Source organism: Giraffa tippelskirchi, chromosome 4 (assembly GCF_054371585.1).
Source record: "Giraffa tippelskirchi isolate mGirTip1 chromosome 4, T2T-mGirTip1v1.2.pri, whole genome shotgun sequence".
Lineage (NCBI taxonomy): Eukaryota > Metazoa > Chordata > Mammalia > Artiodactyla > Giraffidae > Giraffa > Giraffa tippelskirchi.
Window position 1 is genome coordinate 149,197,459 of NC_137278.1, and position 21,248 is coordinate 149,218,706.

At 38.3% G+C, this 21,248-nt stretch overlaps 2 protein-coding genes across 13 annotated transcripts in view; one reads left to right on the top strand and one right to left on the bottom strand.

Annotated features, from left to right (window-relative positions):
* C4H12orf56 (chromosome 4 C12orf56 homolog) overlaps window positions 1-15,986 on the top strand; it is a 78,530-nt gene extending 62,544 nt beyond the window's left edge. Inside the window, exons 9-14 of one of the 2 annotated variants that reach the window (XM_081588919.1) lie at window positions 2,385-2,508; window positions 4,553-4,627; window positions 5,149-5,223; window positions 8,082-8,260; window positions 11,450-12,020; window positions 15,693-15,986. In XM_081588919.1, the coding sequence (XP_081445045.1) occupies window positions 2,385-2,508; window positions 4,553-4,627; window positions 5,149-5,223; window positions 8,082-8,260; window positions 11,450-11,576 (580 nt within the window). In that variant the 3' untranslated portion in view covers window positions 11,577-12,020; window positions 15,693-15,986. The remainder of the gene's footprint in view (window positions 1-2,384; window positions 2,509-4,552; window positions 4,628-5,148; window positions 5,224-8,081; window positions 8,261-11,449; window positions 12,021-15,692) is intronic. The other variant, XM_081588920.1, reaches the window with a different exon arrangement.
* XPOT (exportin for tRNA) overlaps window positions 1-21,248 on the bottom strand; it is a 155,327-nt gene that overhangs the window by 114,014 nt on the left and 20,065 nt on the right. The window lies entirely within an intron of this gene.

The following is a 21,248-nucleotide window of genomic DNA, read 5'->3' on the forward strand; positions in this document are numbered from 1 at the left end:
CAAATGAACTTTCTGACCAACCCAATACCACAAATTTAGTGGCTTCAAACAACATACACTTATTATCTGACAGTTTCTGTGGATCAGGAAATCTGGACACAGCTTAGCTGGCTTCTCTGCTCAGGGTCTCACAAGGCTGTAATCAAGGTGGTTGGCTGGGGCTGCAGTCTCAGGCTTGGGGCCCTCTTCCAAACTCATTTAGGTAGTTGTTAGCAGAATTAATTTCTTTATAGCTGTAAAACTCATGACAGCTTGCTTCTTGGCAGGAGAATATCTCTGAGCTCAGAAAAGGCCTAAACTCTCTCTTAAAGGACTTGCCTCATTAGCTTAGGCACACTCAGGATAATCTCTTTGATTAACTCAAAAGTCAACTCACTGCGGATCTTAATTACATTTGCAAAATTTCTTCACCTTTCTCATTTAACATAACTTAATGATGAGAATGAAAGCCTAATATGTTACCAGGTCCTGACCATACTTTAGGGAAGGGATCATATAGAGTGTATATACCACAGGATGCATATCTTGGAAGCCATATTAAAATTCTGCTTACCAAAATAAGCTTACCACAGAATGACTTATGAGACCATGAGTGTGCCCTTCAAAGTCTGTACTTTAAGATACTGTAATATATTAACAAAAATCTTACATTGGAAATAATAACAGTCTAAACAATGAAAGTATCGAACTGTTGGTACCATTTTTACGGGTGTGATCTTAACCCTAAGGTGTCTATTATAAGTCAGGATGAAATACCATTTTAGAATAAAATTTCTTTTATCTATTATTGACTTAATGGATTTTAAATTGAGTTGGCAGAAGGGATAGATTTCAGAAGGGATAGATTTCAGAAGGGATAGATTTAAAATTAAATTCCATTTGATCAAATAAAAAAACATTTATTCATTTCAGCATTTTCCTTTAATTTTTTTCATAAGTAGAGATTTTATTAGTTCAACCCACTTCTTTGTATTCTTGAAATATGCCATAACCCTTCGCTTTTTTCAGTATTCTTATGGTTGAATTCATGTATTCAACTTACCACAGTAAGTGACTCAGAATTTGAGAGTTCCTCCCCTTAGCCTAGGTTATATGATAGTTTGAAAAGAAGCTGTTGCTGAAAATAAAGGACTATAATTAAATATTACAGTGAATGGAATGTCAATTCAAACTTAATATCAGGAAAGCTTCTAAATAGAGTGTTTTGTTGATTTTGGAAGTGTCTTCTGAAAATAGACTGGCTGTTTTAAAACAGCCTGAATAAAACATTAGCAAATATCCTGTAGGACATATCCTGCTTTTTTTGAGCAATGTGGTAACTGACAATGTGCTAACTTCTTTTGCAGATATGAGAACTAGATTTGTTTTTTGAGTCGGTGAAAGGGGGGGAATTGCATTTTTATTAGAATTTTAGTAAACTTATCATGGTAATGATTTAAATGATTGTAAAAAGATTAGGAAGCCTCAAATATTACTAAATAAGATTGTTTATATTCTTTTATATTCCATTATGAAAGGAATGCTTAAGAATATAGAGAATTTTTATATAGTCCTATATGTACATTCTTTTATTGCTCCTCTCTGTCAAAGCTTCTCTGATATTGTCTTCAATTAGGGAATGGATTTTTCTAGTGGTCTGCCTTCAGCTTTTTTTCAACCTTACAGAGGTTGTACTATACATATGAAAATGGGATTACTGATCCAGCTTCTCAGGAAGCATGTTTTGAATTGTGATTTTTGCGTGTGTGAGCCTTTTTATTTTCAAATAGTATGATATATTATTCAAATATGCAGTAACATTTAAGTGGGTTATTAGTATATGTTAGGGGACTGTACACTGCATTTGAAAGACCTTAAGTTTAATACTACTTTTATTCACTAATAGCTAGTGATCTTTTGTGGAACAATAAACCTCTGAAATGGTTTGTTACAAACGGTTTCTAGAGTCAAAAAACTCTACAATATCGCTTATATGTAGAATCTAAAAAATAAGACTAGTGAAACTAACAAAAAAGAAGCAGACTCACAGCTATAAAGAACTAAGTGCTCTAACCAGTGGGCAGAGGGAAGGGGGAGGGGCGAAATAGAGGTTGGGAACTAAGAGGTACAACTACTATGTATAAAATAAATAAGCTACAAGGATATATTGTACAAGACAGGAAATATAGCCAATATTGTGTAATAAGTATAAATGGAGTATAATCTGTAAAATTTTTGAATCACTATATTGTATACCTGAAACTAATATTATAAATCAATTATACCTCAATTAAAATAAACAGTGCTTCATACTTTTAAATATAATTATACTCAGTGCCTGCAAACTTGGTGTCACTGTTTTTCTTTTTGAACTTAACTCACTAATTGCCTTTATTTTTTTTCAGGGGAATACTATTTAACCTTTTGGTAATTTTAATTAGTGAGCCTCAGATTCCAAAATTGTGTCCTGTGTTTGACATCCAGTTGGTGGCTGATTCAACTTTAGTTGAGATGTCTTTTGATGCTGAGGTGAGATGAAAATTTTGGAATAGACTAACTATAATATATAGGAGTTCTTCTATGTGCACCATGAGTCTTAGAAACATAATTAAAATAGAAACATAATTAAATCAAAGTTAATATTTTGTTATTAACCTCAAAACTTAGATAGCTATTCTGTCAATATTATATCCATTTCATATGTTTTAAAGTATGCAGACTGAGAAAACAGCATTCTGTATATATTAGATAAATCTGTTTATATCTGTCTCTGTAAAATATTTATGTATGTAATTCCACAGCAGGGGTCTAATGGGTAAAAAAGTACTGACTTAGAGAAATATCAGGGTTAACATTCTTGTCTTAGTTTATCACTTCCTTACCCAAGTAGTGCAAATTTAGATTTACTTGTTTGTTTAAAGTTTTACTAAAACATTAGAGGTATCAAAGTGCCTATAATGTACTTACTCTGAGAGAATAAATCAGGTTATTATTAGTTTGAGTAGGCCAACTCAGATTTTCTTTAAAGGGTGAACATGATTTCATAGTTCTTGAACACACAAGCAGAGTTATGTTTTAGAAAGTTCTTAAATTCACTCATTTATTCAATAAATATTTATTGAATGTCTGTTATGAGCTAAACAGTGTGCTAGGCAGCAGGCTGCAAATAAAAAGCAAAACAGATACAACTTTTACCTTCATAGGTTGAAGAGACAGCCATTAATTGGTCAAATATAACATCAAATATTATTACAGACTGTATATGGAGCATCTGCAGTACCAATTTCAACAATGGAATGAGTGGATTAGGGCTAAAAGAGGAGGATGGAAACAAGACTGACAGAGGTGTTAAAAAGCTAGTGCTATAGTCGAGCTGAGGGATGACAGGGGCCAGAAGCAAGCCTTCCTTGACCCCCAAACAACACTAGGCTTTCTTTTTAGAGCTCTCCTAACTTCCTGTGCCTTTCTTCCATAGCCCTTGTCTCAGTTTGTTAACTGTGCATTTACTTATGTAATTATTAATGTCTGTTCCCCACTAGATTGTATATTCCATGAGGGCAGTAACCATGTCTCTGTTACTCTCCATTAGTACAGTATGGGACTCCAATAAGTACTGTGTCTGATGCATGTTTGTTCAATAAATAAATGAAAAAAGGAAGATGGTAATTGTGAACAGGAAAGATTCCAGAAATTTTTAGGAAGCTGAGTTGATGAAAATATAAAGAGTTAAGATTAGATGACTTTTAGATTCTGGCCTGGGTGACAGATAACTATAACAAGAATAGTAGGTTTAAAGGGGAAATAATGAGCTTGGTTTTAGATTAGTTTATTTGATTTGCCTTTGATATTTCCATATGAAAACATCTAGTGAGCAGTATAGACAGGTCTGAATTTCCTGTTTTTGGACCAGCTGATCTTTTGCACCTGGGCTATGAGTGAAGCCATCAGCAGATTATATAATTTCTGGTTCCAAGATCTAATAGAGCAGGAGATTTCAAACTAGAACTCTTCTTGCAAAGAATACTGTTAGGGAAAATGTGGGGCCTGTAGCATGCCTACAGACACAGTTCTCATGCACCAAGTGGCCTGTAGGCTAGGAGACAGCTTCACCAACTGTTTGAATTTCTTGAGAACAACAACCACAAAATGTCTCTAACTCTACATTTACCCATACCACAGAAGGAGTTATCCTTCAAGTTGGGCATAAGACTTAATTCCCCAGAGAATCTCCTACTTCAATTCTGGGGAGTATATTTCTACATTCTTGAAAGGAAGCAGGATGGTTGATCTGAATGACATTGCAAATCAAGTGTGCATTTTTGTGTGTGTCAGTATTCTGTAGGCCATATCTTCTTTTCCTGACCCATTTTCTTAGCCATTATTAAATGTGCATTCATTTTATGAGAGCCACTTTTTCAAGAATGATTGAATCAAACAGAATAAGAAAATTAACCACACTAATACTTTCTATTGATCATAAATTATTTTTATAAATACCTAAGGAGAACCAGAAGAAATGATTATTTTCTGGCTTTGCCAATGATACAGCATTGATTACTATTTAAAATTCTAGTTACAGAAGCTTATCCTGGAATATACAGATACAGCTACAGCACTTTTGTATGAGATACTTCTTGTCTTTCAGCAGGTACAATGGTTTTATTATACATACTATATTGTGTCATTATCTTATATGTCATGATCATTATATGATATATACTGTTGTTGTTGAGTCACTAAGTCACCTCTGACTCTTCTGCGACCCCATGCATGGTAGCCTTCAAGGCTCCTCTGTCCATGGGATTTCCCAGGCACAACTACTAGAGCAGGTTGCCATTTTCTTCTCCAGGGGATCTTCATAAACCAGGGATCAAACCTGCATCTCCTGTATTGGCAGGCTAATTCTTTACCACTGAGCCACCTGGGAAGCCCTGTTATATGATATATATATTCTATAATTAAAATGCTTCTATTAGAGATAATCTCCAAAATTGGGTGGTTTAAATGATAGGACTACTATTGCTCTTAAGTGTTCATCTAGTTTATGTTCCTAAATACTGACCTTAAAGATTTGATTAATCAGGATAAAATGTATTTGAAAATGAGTACCTTTTTAGCTACGTTTGAACTTCATGAATATAACTCGCTTATTTCCTTGCATTTTTTTAGGGAAATCTTGGATTGGAGTCAACAAAGTTTGCTATTAGCTGGATAATGTCCTTTCTACAAAGTTGTCCTCCCATAGTAAGTACCTCCTAGAAGCAGAAACAAAACTATCACTCAAGGCTGATGAAACAGATGCTCTTGTGCTTAATTAATGACTATTTCTCTATAAGGGGTCAAGTTTATAAAACAGAAGAAAATGTACATTTAATAATTTTATTAGTCAAAATAAAATGTTTCTCTATTTGGGGCCTGAATGTTTAAGATATTGAAATAACATCTTAAATGTGATTTTTATTTAATGAAAAGCCCTAAGATATATGTAGAAAACAGAATTTTATAACACTGGCTGTATAATTAAGTGAAAAACATGAACATTCATCTTAAACAGTGACTGCGAGTTGGTGAGTATGAGTAGAACACTTTTAGTACTGTGGCCACTGCCCTGGCAGCCGCCACCCTGGCCTGTGGTACCACCATCTCTCTCCTTGACACTCTAATTTCATCTATGTGGTCTATCCTATCTTCCCACCAGACTAGAGTCAAAGGAATCTATTCAAAATAAAAAATCTGATTATGTCATCACTTGCTTTAAATCACGTGCTCATAATAAATGAAGACATAACAAATGAAGACTGAAAACTTCTTAATATGGCCTACAAGGCTGTGCATGTTATGACCCTACAGCCTCATCTGGTCCCTCACTCTGCCAACTATGTGGGTCTCATACCCACTGCCCACCCTGATACTCCCAACTCCATCACACGGTCTTTACCATTCCCTCTGTCTGTCTGCCTGAAGTGCTTTTTTTCTTCTTTTTACACCTAATTAACTCCTACTCATCCTTCAGGCCTCACTGCCCCTTCCTTGTGTGGGGTGGAGGTGATGATTCTCTCACTTCTGATTATATCAGATTCTTCCATCATGGACACACATTGTCAGAGGATGGCAACTTTCTCCTTTCTCCATAGGACTTGTTACTGCTGCAGTCTACACTGTTGGTGTTATTATTTGATTCTGCCTTAGGGTAGCCATTAGTGTCCATACATATTCTGGGTTTCTCTCCTTTCAGGCACGTAGTAGCAGTGCACTTCCCTACTCACTCGAAATTAGGTGGGTCTCTGTTTTTGCTTTGGCCAATGGAATGTGAGCAGAAGTAACCTATGTCACTTCTTGTCCAAAGGTTTAGGATCCAGTATATGCTTTCCTGCCTTCTTTTTTCCTTCTGGTAGGGTGACTAGTAACATTCCATATGGTCCTGAAATGTGGCCTAGGTCCTGGAATGTGGACCAGTGACTACAAGGAGCAGAAACCCCTACTGATTGTTAAGGAACATACAGCATGAGCAAACAATAAACCTTCCTTGTGTTAAACAATGCACTGATATTTTGTGAGATTTATTACCATCACATAACCTAGTCTACCATGATTGATACAATGTCTTTCTTCCCAAACTCCAGGGGCCATAAGGGTAGGAGCTCTGTGTTTTGTGCCAGGCACATAATAGATGTTAAATAAAATATCTGCTGAATTAACTCTAAGAAAGGCTTTATCCATTAATCTCTTCTCATCTCCCCAAACTTACTTTCCCTTTATTCATTCATGTATTTGTCCATGCAGTCAACATAGATTTAATTGGAAATCTTTTCAAAAGGTAGTAATGCAAACTAAATTTTTGTTGCTAATGGAGGATTGACATGTGGTATTATGTTCTCTTTCCATACATGAACATGCTTCTTTTAACCATCAGTGATTTCCTGCTTTGAGCTATTTTGATGTTGAGTCTGTCTTAAGGAATCCAGTTGCCAGATCTCTGTGACATATATCTATAAAAACCTGACTGCAGTCAGAGGGTACACTTGTCAGTAGTACAGCCAACTGCCTTATACAGAGATTGAGCCAGGAACCTGGGTCCTGTAACAGACATAGACTCTAACCAGTCTCAGGCCCACTTCAAAGAGTGTTGTAAAGTTACAGTCACTTCCAGCAACAGTAGCTCATATGTGCACGATGCAAGACCCTTACTTTTTGTGTGAGGTGTTTGCAGACCTCATCATCTAAACTGTTGTGTGAAATTTGGGGTCCTAAGAACTCCAAGTGACAGGAAAGTTTTCTTATCAACCTCTAGGGTTGGTTCCCCAAAGGAACTGAGCTGAGTATGTGGCCAGCCTGTGACCATAAAGCATGTCAGGATGAAAGATGGCAAAAGGACCACTAACAGTGTTGAAAACTTCAGTATTAACCTATTTCTAAAGAGTCTGGGTAGAAACAGACCATTTGAGAGAAATTTGCAAGCAGGGAAACTGGTGGAATCACTGAATATACCTGCATGCCAGTCAGCTGTGGCTGATTCTCTTTCTTGATTACAGCAAGATGCTAAAGAAATTAAAAATTTAATTCCCAAATGTGCATTGCTTTGTTTCCCTGCTCCAGACTCTCTGATCTCAATCTGCTTTTGCCTGCCACAATATTTAGTCAATATGTGTAAATGGATCTGGGTTGGGGAAACTTCAGATCACCTGCCTTACTTAGGAAGGGTCAGTAGCCACGTGAATAGAAAAGGCAAATTTTGTCAGTGCTAATTTAATGAGCATCCAGAATGACCTTCTGGTTAGAGCCTGAAAGGGCAGTAGTATTCCTTTCTGTTTTTTACAGTAGCCTAAATTTATGCTTCCAATGTCCTCCTTCTGCTTTGGAGCCAAACTCCTTTGACAGTCAGGTCTAGTTCTGATCCAGTTTGTAGGAGGGCAACTGGCAAACCCAGTTGGTCTATGGTCTGGTGCTCGCTTAGTACCAATTCATTAAGAAATAGAGCAATGCAGGGCATCGGTGTCAGGGTGGCGAGGACTTCAGCCTAGATTTCTAGTTGAGATTCCAGCTAAGCAGGTGCCCTTGGAGGTGGCATGCAGCATGTGTGTAACTGTGTTTCCCTTGTCTAGATTACTTTTGTGGCCAGTATGGTGAAACAAGTGGTGAAGGGCCTTTCAGCTTCATTTCAGCTGCTAAGTCCTGGCCAAGCGGTTTTGTTGTACCAGCAGTTTTACATCCTCAAGAGCTGCCTGCAGTACAGCAAGACTTTAGCTGAGTATATTAGGAACAACTACAGAGAAGAATTCAGGTAAGAAAAAGTCTGACTTTCAACTGCCACAAAATCCACTCATTTTTTATTTTCATGCAAAACTACAACACAGCCCAATATTTAGAAGATTAAGTGACAATAGGAAATTCTAATGTTTATTTTTAATAATATTTTACTTTGATAAAATAGTTACCTTACTGTGGTAAGGTAGGATTTGGGGGTGAGGGGGGTGTCTAAGAACTATTGCCACTTGAAGTACATTCCTAGGCCAGAAGAGACCAGTGAATCATCAAAGTTCTCTGGGAAGAACTGTTTCTCACTCACTGTCTTTATCGCAACCAGCATCTATTTTGCAGAACTGGTAATGATTTTAACATGTGAGTAACTGAAAGTAAGAAACCCTACTGAAGGAGACAGTATTCACAGTAGGCTGTGAATTAACCCAGTCACTGGGAAAGAAAAACAACTGATAAAGGAGGAAGGATGAATGCAGTTATTAGGGTTTTCTTTTTTGTTGTTTCATTTACCCTTTTCTTACATTCAATAACAAAACAGTAAGAAAGAACAGTAGAGAGCATTGTTTCATCAGCCAGCCTGTTCTGCACCTCAGGGGTTCCTATTTCTATTTATAGGCTGGCAAAGCCAAATGCTCTTAGCGGTATAGCTTTGCATTAGCACCTTTAAAGGAAAAAACAAAACAAAACCCAGGTTGTGTCTAACTTAAGATGAAAAGAGTGCAGCAGGCATAGCTTTGTTATTACTTCGGATGGAGACAGACATACAAGGATGGGAAGGCATGTATTGTGGCCTAAAGATTTGCTTTAAAAAATTTTACAGGCCAGTGTCAATCCTGTTTTTCCTCCATGTGGTGTTATAGCATAGGTTCCATTCTGGTTCCCATAAAAGGGTTTTGGTTGTCCCACTATGAGCTGGTGCACATGACCTAATTTTTTCCTCACTTTTTTTGAAGTAAAATTCATATAGCATGAAATTCACCATTTTAAACATTTTAAAAGGTGCAATTCAGTGGCTTTTTTATTTTTAAAGACTTTATTTTTTGAGCCAGGCCTACAGCAGTGAAAGTGTTGATTCCTAATCACTGGACTACCAGGGAACTGCCAAGACTTTATTATTATTGTTATTATTTTTACTTTTTTGTTTTGGTTGAACCACGTGGCATGCGGGATCGAACTCAGGCCGCTTGCATTGGACGCACAGTCTTAACCACTGGACCACCAAGGAATTCCCTCAGTGGCTTTTAATACATTTCACAATGTTATGCAACCACCACCCCTATCTAATTGCAGAACATTTTCATCACTCCCAAAGAAGCCTGTTAGGCATGAAGCTGTCACACCCCCGCACCCGGCAACCGCTAATCTACTTTCTGTCTCTGTGGATTTGCCTGTTCTGGACATTTCATACAAATGGAATCACACAGCATATGGCCTTTGTGTCTGGTTTCTTTCACTTAGCATGATGTTTCCAAGGTTCATCCATGTTGTAGCATGGGTCACATAAATCAATGTCTTAAAAATAGTTATGCACATTTAAAAATCAGAACAATGGCAACAATAGTGTCACATGCCTACATGACAATATTTGGCCAGGGCTCAAAAGTAGCTACCCTCTCAGGTAGATAACGCACTGTTTAGTTTGCCACTGTCTCCTCTCTCTGTCCTTAGTGTTATCCTTCCTACATGTGATACCCAAGTCTCACATATAGAAATGCTGTAACTGTTCAGTTTGTCTGGGGTAGTGCCTGGGCACTGGTGTTTAAAATAAACTCTCTAGGTGATGCTAATGTGCGTCCAGGGCTGAGAAGCAACGCTTGAAGCCGTCCAAGAGTCTAGCTAGAGATTTTCTTACTTTTGTCTGTTCCCTGGTTTTTTCCTATAGTAGCTGACCCTTGAACAGTGTTGTAGCTAGAGGTGCCGCACCCACAGTAGCTGACCCTTGAACAGTGTTGTAGCTAGAGGTGCCACACCCCACGTAGTTGAAAATCCACATGTAACCTTTGACTCCACCCAAAGTTAACGAATAGCCTATTTTGACCAGAAGCCATTCTGATAACATCGACTTTATTAATACACATTTTGTATGTTATATGTATCATATACTGCATTCTTACAATTAAGTCAGCTAGAGAAAATATTATTAAGAAAATCCTATTTATTGATACAGGAAGTTCATGTTGTCTTTAAAAGATGAACTGTCTGTAAGTATCTACATTAATATTGTCTTATATGATACAAAGCACTGTAGATGTTACACATATTACAATCACTAGGCAAAAGAAATGAAAAGATACTGTGAAAAAGAAATTTATATTTATGTACAGGCATAACGGTTCATGCATTGGTAATAAAGCAGTAGTAATATGATCGCTTCATGGTAACCTGGCTTATACAATAATGAAAGAATCATCATAAAATGTATATGACACACAGTATTACAGTCATATTCATAATGTAGTATTGGAGACATTGTTACTTAAAAACACCTGTGGTGATAGGCTGATACAGTTTCCCCAATTATAAGAAAGAGAAGCATACTATATGGTATGTAATTCTTTGAAAGCAAAGTTATAAACAGTAATATGAAAACTAACACATTATCAATTTTATATTAAACATCACCTTATGCCTATGTAAGGATAGGCTATCCACTTCAATACAAGTCTTGTGTACAGTGTTCTACACCTATATTTATGTGTACTTACTGAAAAAAATCCAAGCCCAAGTGGATCCACGCAGTTCAAACCCACGTTGTTCAAGGGTCAACTGTACTTTCACTGAGGCCGTGGGGCCAAACTCTCCTCTTCCCTCGACTTGGTCCTAGTGGGGGGCCAAGCTTCACTCACCCCAGCTTGACTCATTTCAACTCCCCACTGTGTGGGGCCTGTGAAACCGAGAGGCAGGAGCCTCAGCTCACACTGTGGTGAGGACAGTCCTAGCTTCCTTATTGATGCTTTGATAACTGATACATTATTAATGCAATTCACTTTCTTTGCTGAAGTAAAGTGCTTCAGTGAGCTGAAAGGCTCACATATCAGAGGTCTTCTAGGTCGCAAATGGAGGAGATTGGAGGGCTAAATGTTGGCAGTATTGTGGGTTACACCCCCACACTCAACAGCCCTATGCCAGTAAGTATGTATTTAATGATGTGACCAGTGTGAAAAGTCTTGTTTTTAAAGCTCTCTATTTTGTTTCTTTTTCTGATTTGCAGGTACTTTATTCACATGCCAGCATTGGAAAAAAGGCTCCCATTATGTTACCCTATTACCCAACCTACCACTCAACTTTTTCATGAAGTTCTGAAATTGGTTGAACAGAAACAATCTGCGAAATGTTAATAAGAGTATAAAATGTTAATTGGAAGTCCACTTAATATTTATCAGAAATACAGCTATTCCTATATTCTACAAAAAAGATCTTATTTGAAGGTTCCATCGATACCTCTCTAAGAGAAGTCTTTAAAGTTTTTAATCTGCTACAAAAAAGAAACTGTTCACTACAATGACATACATAAAGTGTTGCTGAAGACTAGCATTTTTCTAAAAGAAAAAGTTTCTAAAGACATAAAAGAAACAGAAACTTATGAAGAGCAAATGTAGAAAGTGCACCCTGATGAGTTTTGGTGCAATAATGGTGACTGGCATGAAGCCACTGACATATCCAAAAATAAATTGTGGGGAGTGTAAATACTGGCAACAGGATGACACCACCTGTAAAAATTCTAGTGATATAAGCATTCACGGAAGAAGGAGCAGAAGAACATAGGCATAGCTGTAAGAAAGGTCAGTTCCTCATTTATCACGGGGAAAGAAGCTTAGACTTGCTTCAACAAAACTAAGTGCATTCTGCACTCTTGAACGAACCTGGGGGCTAATGAGAGCAGTCTCGTAGAGTTTCTATGAAAGAGAAACTGTCTATAAGCAGTTATGGCTCTTCCAGTTATTTTTAAAATGTCTTACTATATCTTATGGCAGTAAACTAATCCAACAAAAGCCTTCACTTTGGCATCCTTGCTGAGCTATTGGATTTGGGCTTCTAAGAACTCAGGAACTGGTCCTCCATTCAACTTACATCAGGGAGAATCAGAGAAGAATCCAGCACCAAAGAAAGAGCTCCCAAGCTAGACTTGCCTGTGTTGTGCAGCAGAGAGAGAATTAAACTCGGGACATCTGATTTCTGGTTCTGGCTAAGCCACTAACCAGCTGTTTGACCTGGAGAAAGCCAGATCTCCTTTCAGGGCCTCCTCTGCTATGTGGAAGGCTAGGGAAAACTTGTTCTCCAAGTTCTCTTCCAGCTCTGACATTCTCTGCCTGTGATGAGACACTTCTTAGCATTCCTCTGCTACCCTGGCTCAGTGCCTGGTTGTACCTTGATTTCAACAATACTCTTTTCTTTGGACTAAGCATTTTCCTCCTGGCTGTCATCAGCATTGCCCCAGAAAGTGTCTGAGCCTTCTGCACTGTCATGCATCCAAGATTACAAGTCTTTTGCTTTCTAATCTAGGGACAGAAAGGGGAGCAAAATGGTGTTTATGAGTGTCCTGGGCTGTCAGATGAGGAGTTATTCCCAAGACATGGTTAGACAGGAGAATTTGAAAAGATTCTTAAGACAAAGGCAAGCAACACTTGAAACTGGAAAAATGATGGCCAGTAGGCTGACTACTGATGAGTGTGGAGCCTGCAGAATGACAAGAGGACTGACTCAGCTCTGCCTCGGCTTCCAGGCAGTGCTCTGGCTCTGGGATAGGAGTGGCGAGACTCTGGAGAGGCTTGGGGATCTCTTTCCCATGTGCCTTCTTGTCCATGTTGCCTCTTCTCTCCCATTAGTTTTGGACCTTGGGAAGTTACTTAACATCTCTAAGCCTTAATCAAAACAAAAGTATAACCTATCCCAGAGGGTTTAGATTTAAATGAAAAGGTATTGCTTAAGCATATAGCATGGTATGTGGAAGTAGTAAGGATTCAGTGTATGCGTGCTCAGTCACTGAGTCATGTCTGACTTTTTGTAACCCCATGGACTGTAGCCTGCCAGGCTCCTCTGTCCATGGGATTATCCAGGCAAGAAATACTGGAGTGGGTTGCCATTTTCCCCATTAGGAGATCTTCCCCACCTAGGGATCGAACCCATGTCTCCTGCGTCTCCTGCAATGGCAGGGAGATTCTTTACCACTGAGCTACCCGGGAAGTTTTAGGTTTTGGTACTTATTATTATTAAACTACTATCAGAGCTGGCTGAGAACTTAGAGATTAATAAGTACTGCCCTTATTTCCAGGACCAATTTGGGGACTACCTATTATACTCAGCCTCTAATCTATACACCATTGAAGAACAGATTCATTTCGTTATTAAACTGAAAATTCAATTTTATATTACAGGAGTATGATTTCATTAGGTGACTATTTCTACTGCTCATCACCAAGGACTGTAGACTCTAATTGACATTCACAATGCAAGAGCTGCGTGGGAAATATTCTTCCCAAGGGTGGACAGAAAGCTTTTCAGTCATGTAAACTCTTTTTAACCTTTGGTTTAAACAGCTAATTACTAACTGATCAAGCAGACTCTGCCATTCTGTCCTTATAGTGTTCCTAATTGATTCACAGACAGGGTGAGAATACATATATGAAGACTTTCTTTATTTTACTGAAATCTAGATAATCCAGAAACTATGTTAAGAGGGAAAAGCCTAAAGTCTCTATGATTAATGATGTATTTTACTTATTTCCATACTGACTCTCACTCACCGGTGGTACCACTTTTCAGTGTATAGAAATGCCTGAGTATGGTATTAAGTATGGTATTAAACGTGCTATAAGGCATTTGCTAAAAGTGGTCACAGCTTGTTGACTGGTGATATTTTTCAGCCGGTGGCATTGTATTTTCTCTGAGGTTAGAATCACTTGTTTTCTATTTAATGTATTTGTATAGTAGAGAGGTTTCAGTGATAAATGTAGAAGAGAAGCTGGAAATTTCTTGAAAAAATGAATTTAATGGGAATTTCTGAGCAACCTTTAATAGTATTAACTCACTCTGATTTCTCTTTGTTCACTGTATTTACTTCTAAAATGCAGTACTGACTTGTAAGTTCCACCTGAACTTGGCTCTCTGTAGGAGGAAGATAGTCAGCAATTCTTCACACCGTCAGGCCAAGCACTCTGTGCCTGTATATCTGTCTTTTGGAACTGAAGATTTTTACATTGAGAGGAAGGCAGAATGATTCTGGCTGGAAATAGGGGTGGTATAACCTTGTGACCGAGAGTCCAGATGCTTTGTCAGCAAGACTTTGTTTTGATTCTTGCCCATCTACTTACTTGTTATCAGACTTTTGGCAGGTTATTTAACTTCTTTCAGAACTTCCATTTGATCAAGCATAAGTTAACAGAAAGTCTACCTTAAGGGTTTTTGTGAGTATTCATTCATTCATATGTAAACAAATAGTTCTATGGCCAGAATACAGACACAAACCACAAGCCATTTTCAAGTTCAAAATTATCAATATCTGCAATTTCATATGGTTCAAACAAATAAAACCCCCCTCAATCGATGGTAGTAATTATCTTAACAGAAACACTAACTTGCTTTAAGAACTCATACTTTAAATATATGTCATTAATTCTAATTTCCCAGGTAGTATGGCACTTTGTTATAACATGTCTTATTCTTGCACAGATTTGGGTGAACCTTAAACCATGTATTAACAGTTCAATTACAAATTATTAAGTGGGCATAACATAATTTAAAATGTTCAAATAGAATTTCAAATTTTCTTTCCTGCCTTCTCCCCAAATAAAGAAATCTGTTCTTCTACCAGTCTGCTCCTCCTCAGTGAATTTTACTTCATTCACTCTACCACTCAAAAGAGACAGTTGGGAGACTTTTGTGTTTTCTCCTTTCTCTTCATCCTCCAAACACAATCCATCAGCAGCACTTATTGGAAATTCCTTCAAAATACATGAATAATCTACTGACTTCCCATAATTACTCTACTCTTGTCCAAACCTCCATCACCTGATGCAATGAACTATTTCATTACCTTGTTTTCACCCCTGACGCCTACAAAACCCTTGTCTAAGGTGAGAGTGGACTATTCTTTTGAACAAGGAAATCAATATAATTTATGACTTTAAACCTCCTCTTTTCTTCCCATTACCCAAGATGAAATCCAAAGTCCTTACCACGGCTTTCAGGACTCTTAATGACCTGATCTCTGACTACCTTTATGACCTAATCCAATCACTTGTCTCACTCACTACTCCCTAAGCACACGGGCCTTTTATGGTTTTCCTTTAAACCTCCAAGTTCTTTCAAGCCTTGGACATTTGCACTAGCAAATGCTTTCCTCCCCAGATCGTCAAGTGTCACTTCAAAGAGGGCTTTTCTGATTTCTCCAAAGTGGCCTCTCAATCACTTACCTCACTTTATATTTGTTTACTTACTTATTTTCTGCAATGCAGGAGTTCATGACTATATCCCAACATCTGGGATAGTGCTACCCAATATCTGGCTATTCTACAAAGTGCCTCTTCTATGCTGAGTTGAAAGCATGGGCTAAAGAAACATGTAGAAGGAGACCACAGACAGGAGCGCCAGCCCCAGCTGCCACATAACAGCAAACTCATGAAAAGGCCCCAAGACCTCTAGAAGAACCACCCAGCCAAGCCACAGAATTGTGAGATATAATAAAGGGTTGGATTTTTTTCAGCTTTACTGAGGTATAACTGACTAATAAAACTGTAAGGTGAAGTAAACAATGTGATGATTTGATATTCTTGTACTCTGTGAAGGGATTTTCCCCACCCTCACCCCTCACCCCCACTCAAGTTAATCCATCCCTTACCTCACATAGATACCTTTTTTTTTTTTTGAGGGGGAGGGGAACCATTTGCTACTGTCTTAGCAAATTTCAATTATATAATACAGTGTTATCTGCTATGGTGACCATGTTATACATCAGGTACTCAGACCTTATTCATCTTATAATTGAAAGTGTTTGTACCCTTAAAAGTTTGGAGAAGTACCAACCTCTCCCTATTTCCCCATCCCAGCCCCTAGCAACCACTTTCTACCCTCTGTTTCTATAAGCTTGTCTTTTAAAAAAAAAAAATAAGTGTGATTTTAAGCCTCTTAAGTTTTGGGGTGGTTTATTATGTAGCAATGGGTAAACAGAACAAGGACATTTTCATTTATTTTAAATACATTTACAGCATTCTATCAATGTTAGTGTAATTCCAAATTAAATCATTTGCCACAATCAAGCACTCTAACCAGCGTAAGTATTTTACTTATCTGTTCTTCCAACTTTTTTCTAAAAGTTGGCTAAACATGGCTAAAATCATAAAATCATTTTCCCTTTTGTCATTTTAAATGGATTAGACAGTATTCCACGGAATTCTCCTAATCCTTTTAATATGGGATTTATATTTGTCTAAGCACAACAGGGTCCACACTGTCACTGTCCCTTACTGGGGAGGAGCCCTTGGAATCACACAGCACAAATAACAGTTGACCACTTACGTGCTGATAGTATATGATGAACACCAAGAGGACCAAGACTGCTTCTGCCCCCAACCCTTTCTCTTTGAGCCAGTCCCTAGAAGGGACTGATGAGGAAGTTATACAACTTGGAGGAGCTAAGGTTTTGAAGGTGTACTGGTTATATATCAGAGATTTCTGGCTTCTGGGTTTAGGAAAAACCTTGGGGCAAAGGGTTTTCTTTCCTTTTGTTTTTCTATTTTTCTTTTCCTTTCTTGTTGTCTTCTACTTGGAAGGTGACTTTGCAGAACTAAGAGGGGCTAGAGGTGGAACAAGAGAAAAGAAAGCAAGATTAATATCTGCCCTAAGATTCTGAGAGGCAAAAGGGACCGTTAAGTTTCCTTCTGGGTGGTCCACTCCTTTGAAGACCCCAGGAGAGGTGTAGAATTTCAGGGCATAAGTTGTGCCCATAAATAAGATGTTGGATTTGATGGAGCCACTAATGCCCTTCCTTCCTCTTTCTACTTGTGGTGGTGATGTAGACAGAGTAGTTAGTGGCGATGGTAGTGACGGTGGTTAGTGATTTGTTTTGCCAGCAAGGAGGACAGTAGAGGCTTCCCAGGTGGTGCTATAGTGGTAAAGAATTCGCCTGCCAATGCAGGAGACAAAAGAGACGTAGGTTCTGTTCCTGGGTAGGGGAGATCCCTTGGAGAAAGAAATGGCAACCCACTCCAGTATTCTTGCCTGGGAAATCTCAATGACAGAGGAGACTGGTGGGCTACAGTCCATGGGGGTGGCAAGAGTCAAACACTGCTTGGCAACTAAACATTTTACATCTACTACCAACTATAACCACCAGGGGGCAAAATTGGACAAGGAAGACAGAAAAACACAACTGCTCTAGGAGTTTTGATTGCTAAACTTTTAATTCCTGCTGATCTTCAAAATTAAATTAATTTTTGTTGTTAGTCTTCTTTAATATGTACTAACATAAATCTACGTGTGAGAAAACTGTTCTTTTGTGCTCAGTCGCTTCAGTCGTGTCCAACTCTTGGTGACCCCATGCACTGTAGCCCACCAGGCTCCTCTGTCATCCTCTGGGGGATTCTCCAGGCAAGAACCCTGGAGTGGGTTGCCATGTCCTCTTCCAGGGTATCTTCCCGACCCAGGGATTAAACTCGTGGCTCCTGTGACTTCTACACTGCAGGTGTATTCTTTACCAGCTGGGCCATCTGGGAAGCCCCTATATGTTCTTATAAAATCAGCACAAATGTATAGTTTAAAAGTGTACAAAATTAAATGTAAATTAATATCAATGTGACATGTGATGTTTTGCTCAAACTCTACCTCTCCTCGCAAAATGAAGATGGTAGAATGTATCACAAAGGCCCTTAAGTTCTTCAGTCTTCTGGCATCACATTTCACTGTGCTCTTCAGAACTACTACACATCTTTCTGTACTGGCCACGCTAACCTCGGACTGTCCCTTGGCTTGAACATTTCACTATGTTTGAAATCTGCTTGTGTTCTTTTTTTTCCCCAATGTATTGCTATTTTTTAAAATTTTCTTTTAAGTTAAAAGAAAATTTTTGAAATATGGTTGATTTACATAGCCACAGTGTTATTCGTTTTTCGCCGCGCCCTGCGGTATGTGGGATTCTAGTTCCCCAACCAAGGATCAAACCGGTGCCCCCTGCATTGGGAGGGAGAAGAAGTCTTAATCGCTGGACACCAGGGAAGTACCTGCTTCTGTTCTCTTTTTGGCTGAGGACACTCAAAGCTCCCCCACTTAGGGACAAACAATGGCCCAACATACACAATGCAAACACAAGCATTCCACTGAAATAAAAACGAAACTTTAAAGTTCCTAAGAAACTCCACAGACTTTCAAGCTGAAGTCCAGGCCCCAATTTGAGAGGCTCTGCTGCAGAGGCTAAAGGGCTCACAATGTTTTAAGTATGGTGACTTCACATCATGGTGTCCCTGGATGGTTTGTGCTTTTTTTCCCCCCCAGCACCTCTGCTATATTTTCAATAGTGTCCTCATTTGGATGATAAAGTAATAGGGTTATCTCTGTACCCTGGTTAGAAGCCAGTCTCGCTGTGGAATTTTAGGATCATGAAAGATCTATGCCTTAGCAGTGGGAGTTAAGAAGCAAAAGTTAAACCTACTTAGAGAAGCTTCTCGGGCTTTGTTGAGAAGCATATCCAGTCTAATATGAGTAAAGCTTTGGGGGTTCAACCAAACTTTTGATATGTTCTGATCTTCTTTGGTGACCTAGAAGCGTCAGGGATTCCCCTGACTCCTCCATACTAACAAAACACCACCTCAAAACACAGGCCGTAAAAAAGGAAATACTAATACATAGAGTGAAAGATTTCATCACAATGAGGATTCTCTGATATTTGAGAGCATACAGGGTCATTTTTGGGTAGGAGGGATGAAACTGCTGAGAAGGCCACATTTACTCAGAAAAGCTGGAAGACTGGACAGCAGTTCTGTAACTGCATGACATAATTTGGCTAGCATGATGCTTTGGGCTTGCTACACAACAAAATGATTCCTTGCCGCCAAGTCTCAAGACCAAATTCAGTTGCCAATGTGACTTCAGATGGTTCTGTGTTAACAATAATGAAAAGATGCCACAAAATAGTGATTTTTAAGGAGGCGGAGAAATATTTCTCTAAAATGGCCCATAGACTGAAATTTGCTGAGACTGATCTGTTGAAGTGGATACTAATGACAGCATTCTGGCAACTCTGAGTTCTCATTCCTTCAGATGATGACTATTATTAGCATTATTTCATATTTATCAAGGCCCAACTGGGGCAACTTGTCATAATGGACAGGGAAGAGAGAGGGGAAAAAAAGCACCATCTGTCCTTGGCATATGTGCTGGGGACACTCAATGTGGCGACAACGTCTAAGTGTGGTCTGTCAGAGTTTTGGGAGGTTTCATACAATTTTCAAGGATCTCGCTGTCCCAGAGAGTTTGGATTTAGTTGGACTAATTTGGAGTTAGTTGGATACTTAGGATATGCAAAAATTAATAAAACTGGGTCTCTGTTCTAAAAAGCTAAATTCTCTAAGCTAAACTGAGTACAACCTTCAAAACTTTTGCCATATCATCTGCATTTTTATTTACTTCATATTTTTCTAACATCATTATTTACTCCATATTTTTCTAGTACCTCTACCTAGTTTAGAGTATCTGGGAAATCGTGGAGTTGATGTTCTAGATATATATTTTTAAATACTTGTGCTTACATATTTCTAATATGCATTTTTAAATAAACACAATTCTAAAAATTTTAAATGCCTTTACCTTGGACTATCTAAAATCATCTTTGTACCACTATATGGGAATGATAATAGTAAGGAACACTTAAAGAAGATATTACAGGGTAGAATAAATCAGATGGTACAGGTATAAAGAAAGGGTTACAGGAAATCACAGAAAGAAGTTTAATTCTGATTGGGTTCATTAACAAGGCCGAACTTAGAAGACTTAGTATTTGTGGAGGTTTTAAAAGTATCTACGTGGGTAATATTGTTTCAGTAAGTGTTTTTTTTCAAACTAAAGAAGATGGCAAAAGATTCAACAAAGCTTGGTGATGAGTGCACAGATATCCCTACATTATTATCTTCTCTGTATGCTTGAAATATTTTATGATAATAATAAAATGTGTCTAGGATTTGGAGAAGAGAAAAGCATTCCAAGTAGAAAAGAAAGTATGAGTGAAAGCACAAAATCCTGAAATTCAGGTGAGGTGTCTCCAACAGTGGCTCAGTGGTAAAGTATTCTTGCCTGGAGAATCGTATGGACAGAGGAGCCTGGTAGGCCACAGTCCATGGCGTAGCAAAGAGTTGGACATGACTGAAGCAACTTAGCACATGCACATCTTCGATAGAAGGTAAGCGTCAGAAAATTAAGTTGTGGCAGATCATGTGGGACACTGGCCAAGTGTTCCTGAAGAAGAGGTCTGCAGGCATGGGACATCCCTGGAGGTTTCTGATGAACAATATATAACCAGAACAGTAGATTAGGAATTGAACTCAGAGAGAACTGCAAGATTGGAGAGCCCAGATTTGGAAGGATCTTATAATAATGATTCAAGTGAAAATATGGTAGTCTCCCTAAGATCCATAACATCCTGATTTGCTCCCTTGTTCTGCTCGTTTGCATCCCCTATTTTTATTTTTTAAAAACCCATTGCTACTGGGCAGTGATATTTCCTCCTTCCTATCCTAGATTCTTTGCAGTCCCATCAACTACATTGTAGACAAGTCCCATCCAACTATATTTTCTGTAAATGAACAGACAGTAAACATTTTAGGCTTTGCAGGCCATGCAGTCAGTGTTGTAACTATTCAGCTCTGTTGTAGGGAGAAAGGCAGCCACGGACAATACAAAATAAATTGGTGAGACTGTATTTCCCTAAAACTTTATTTATAGACACTGAAATTGAAATTTCAGATAAATATTCTTCTACTGATTTTTTCAACATTAAAAACATGTAAAAACCATTCATAGTTTTC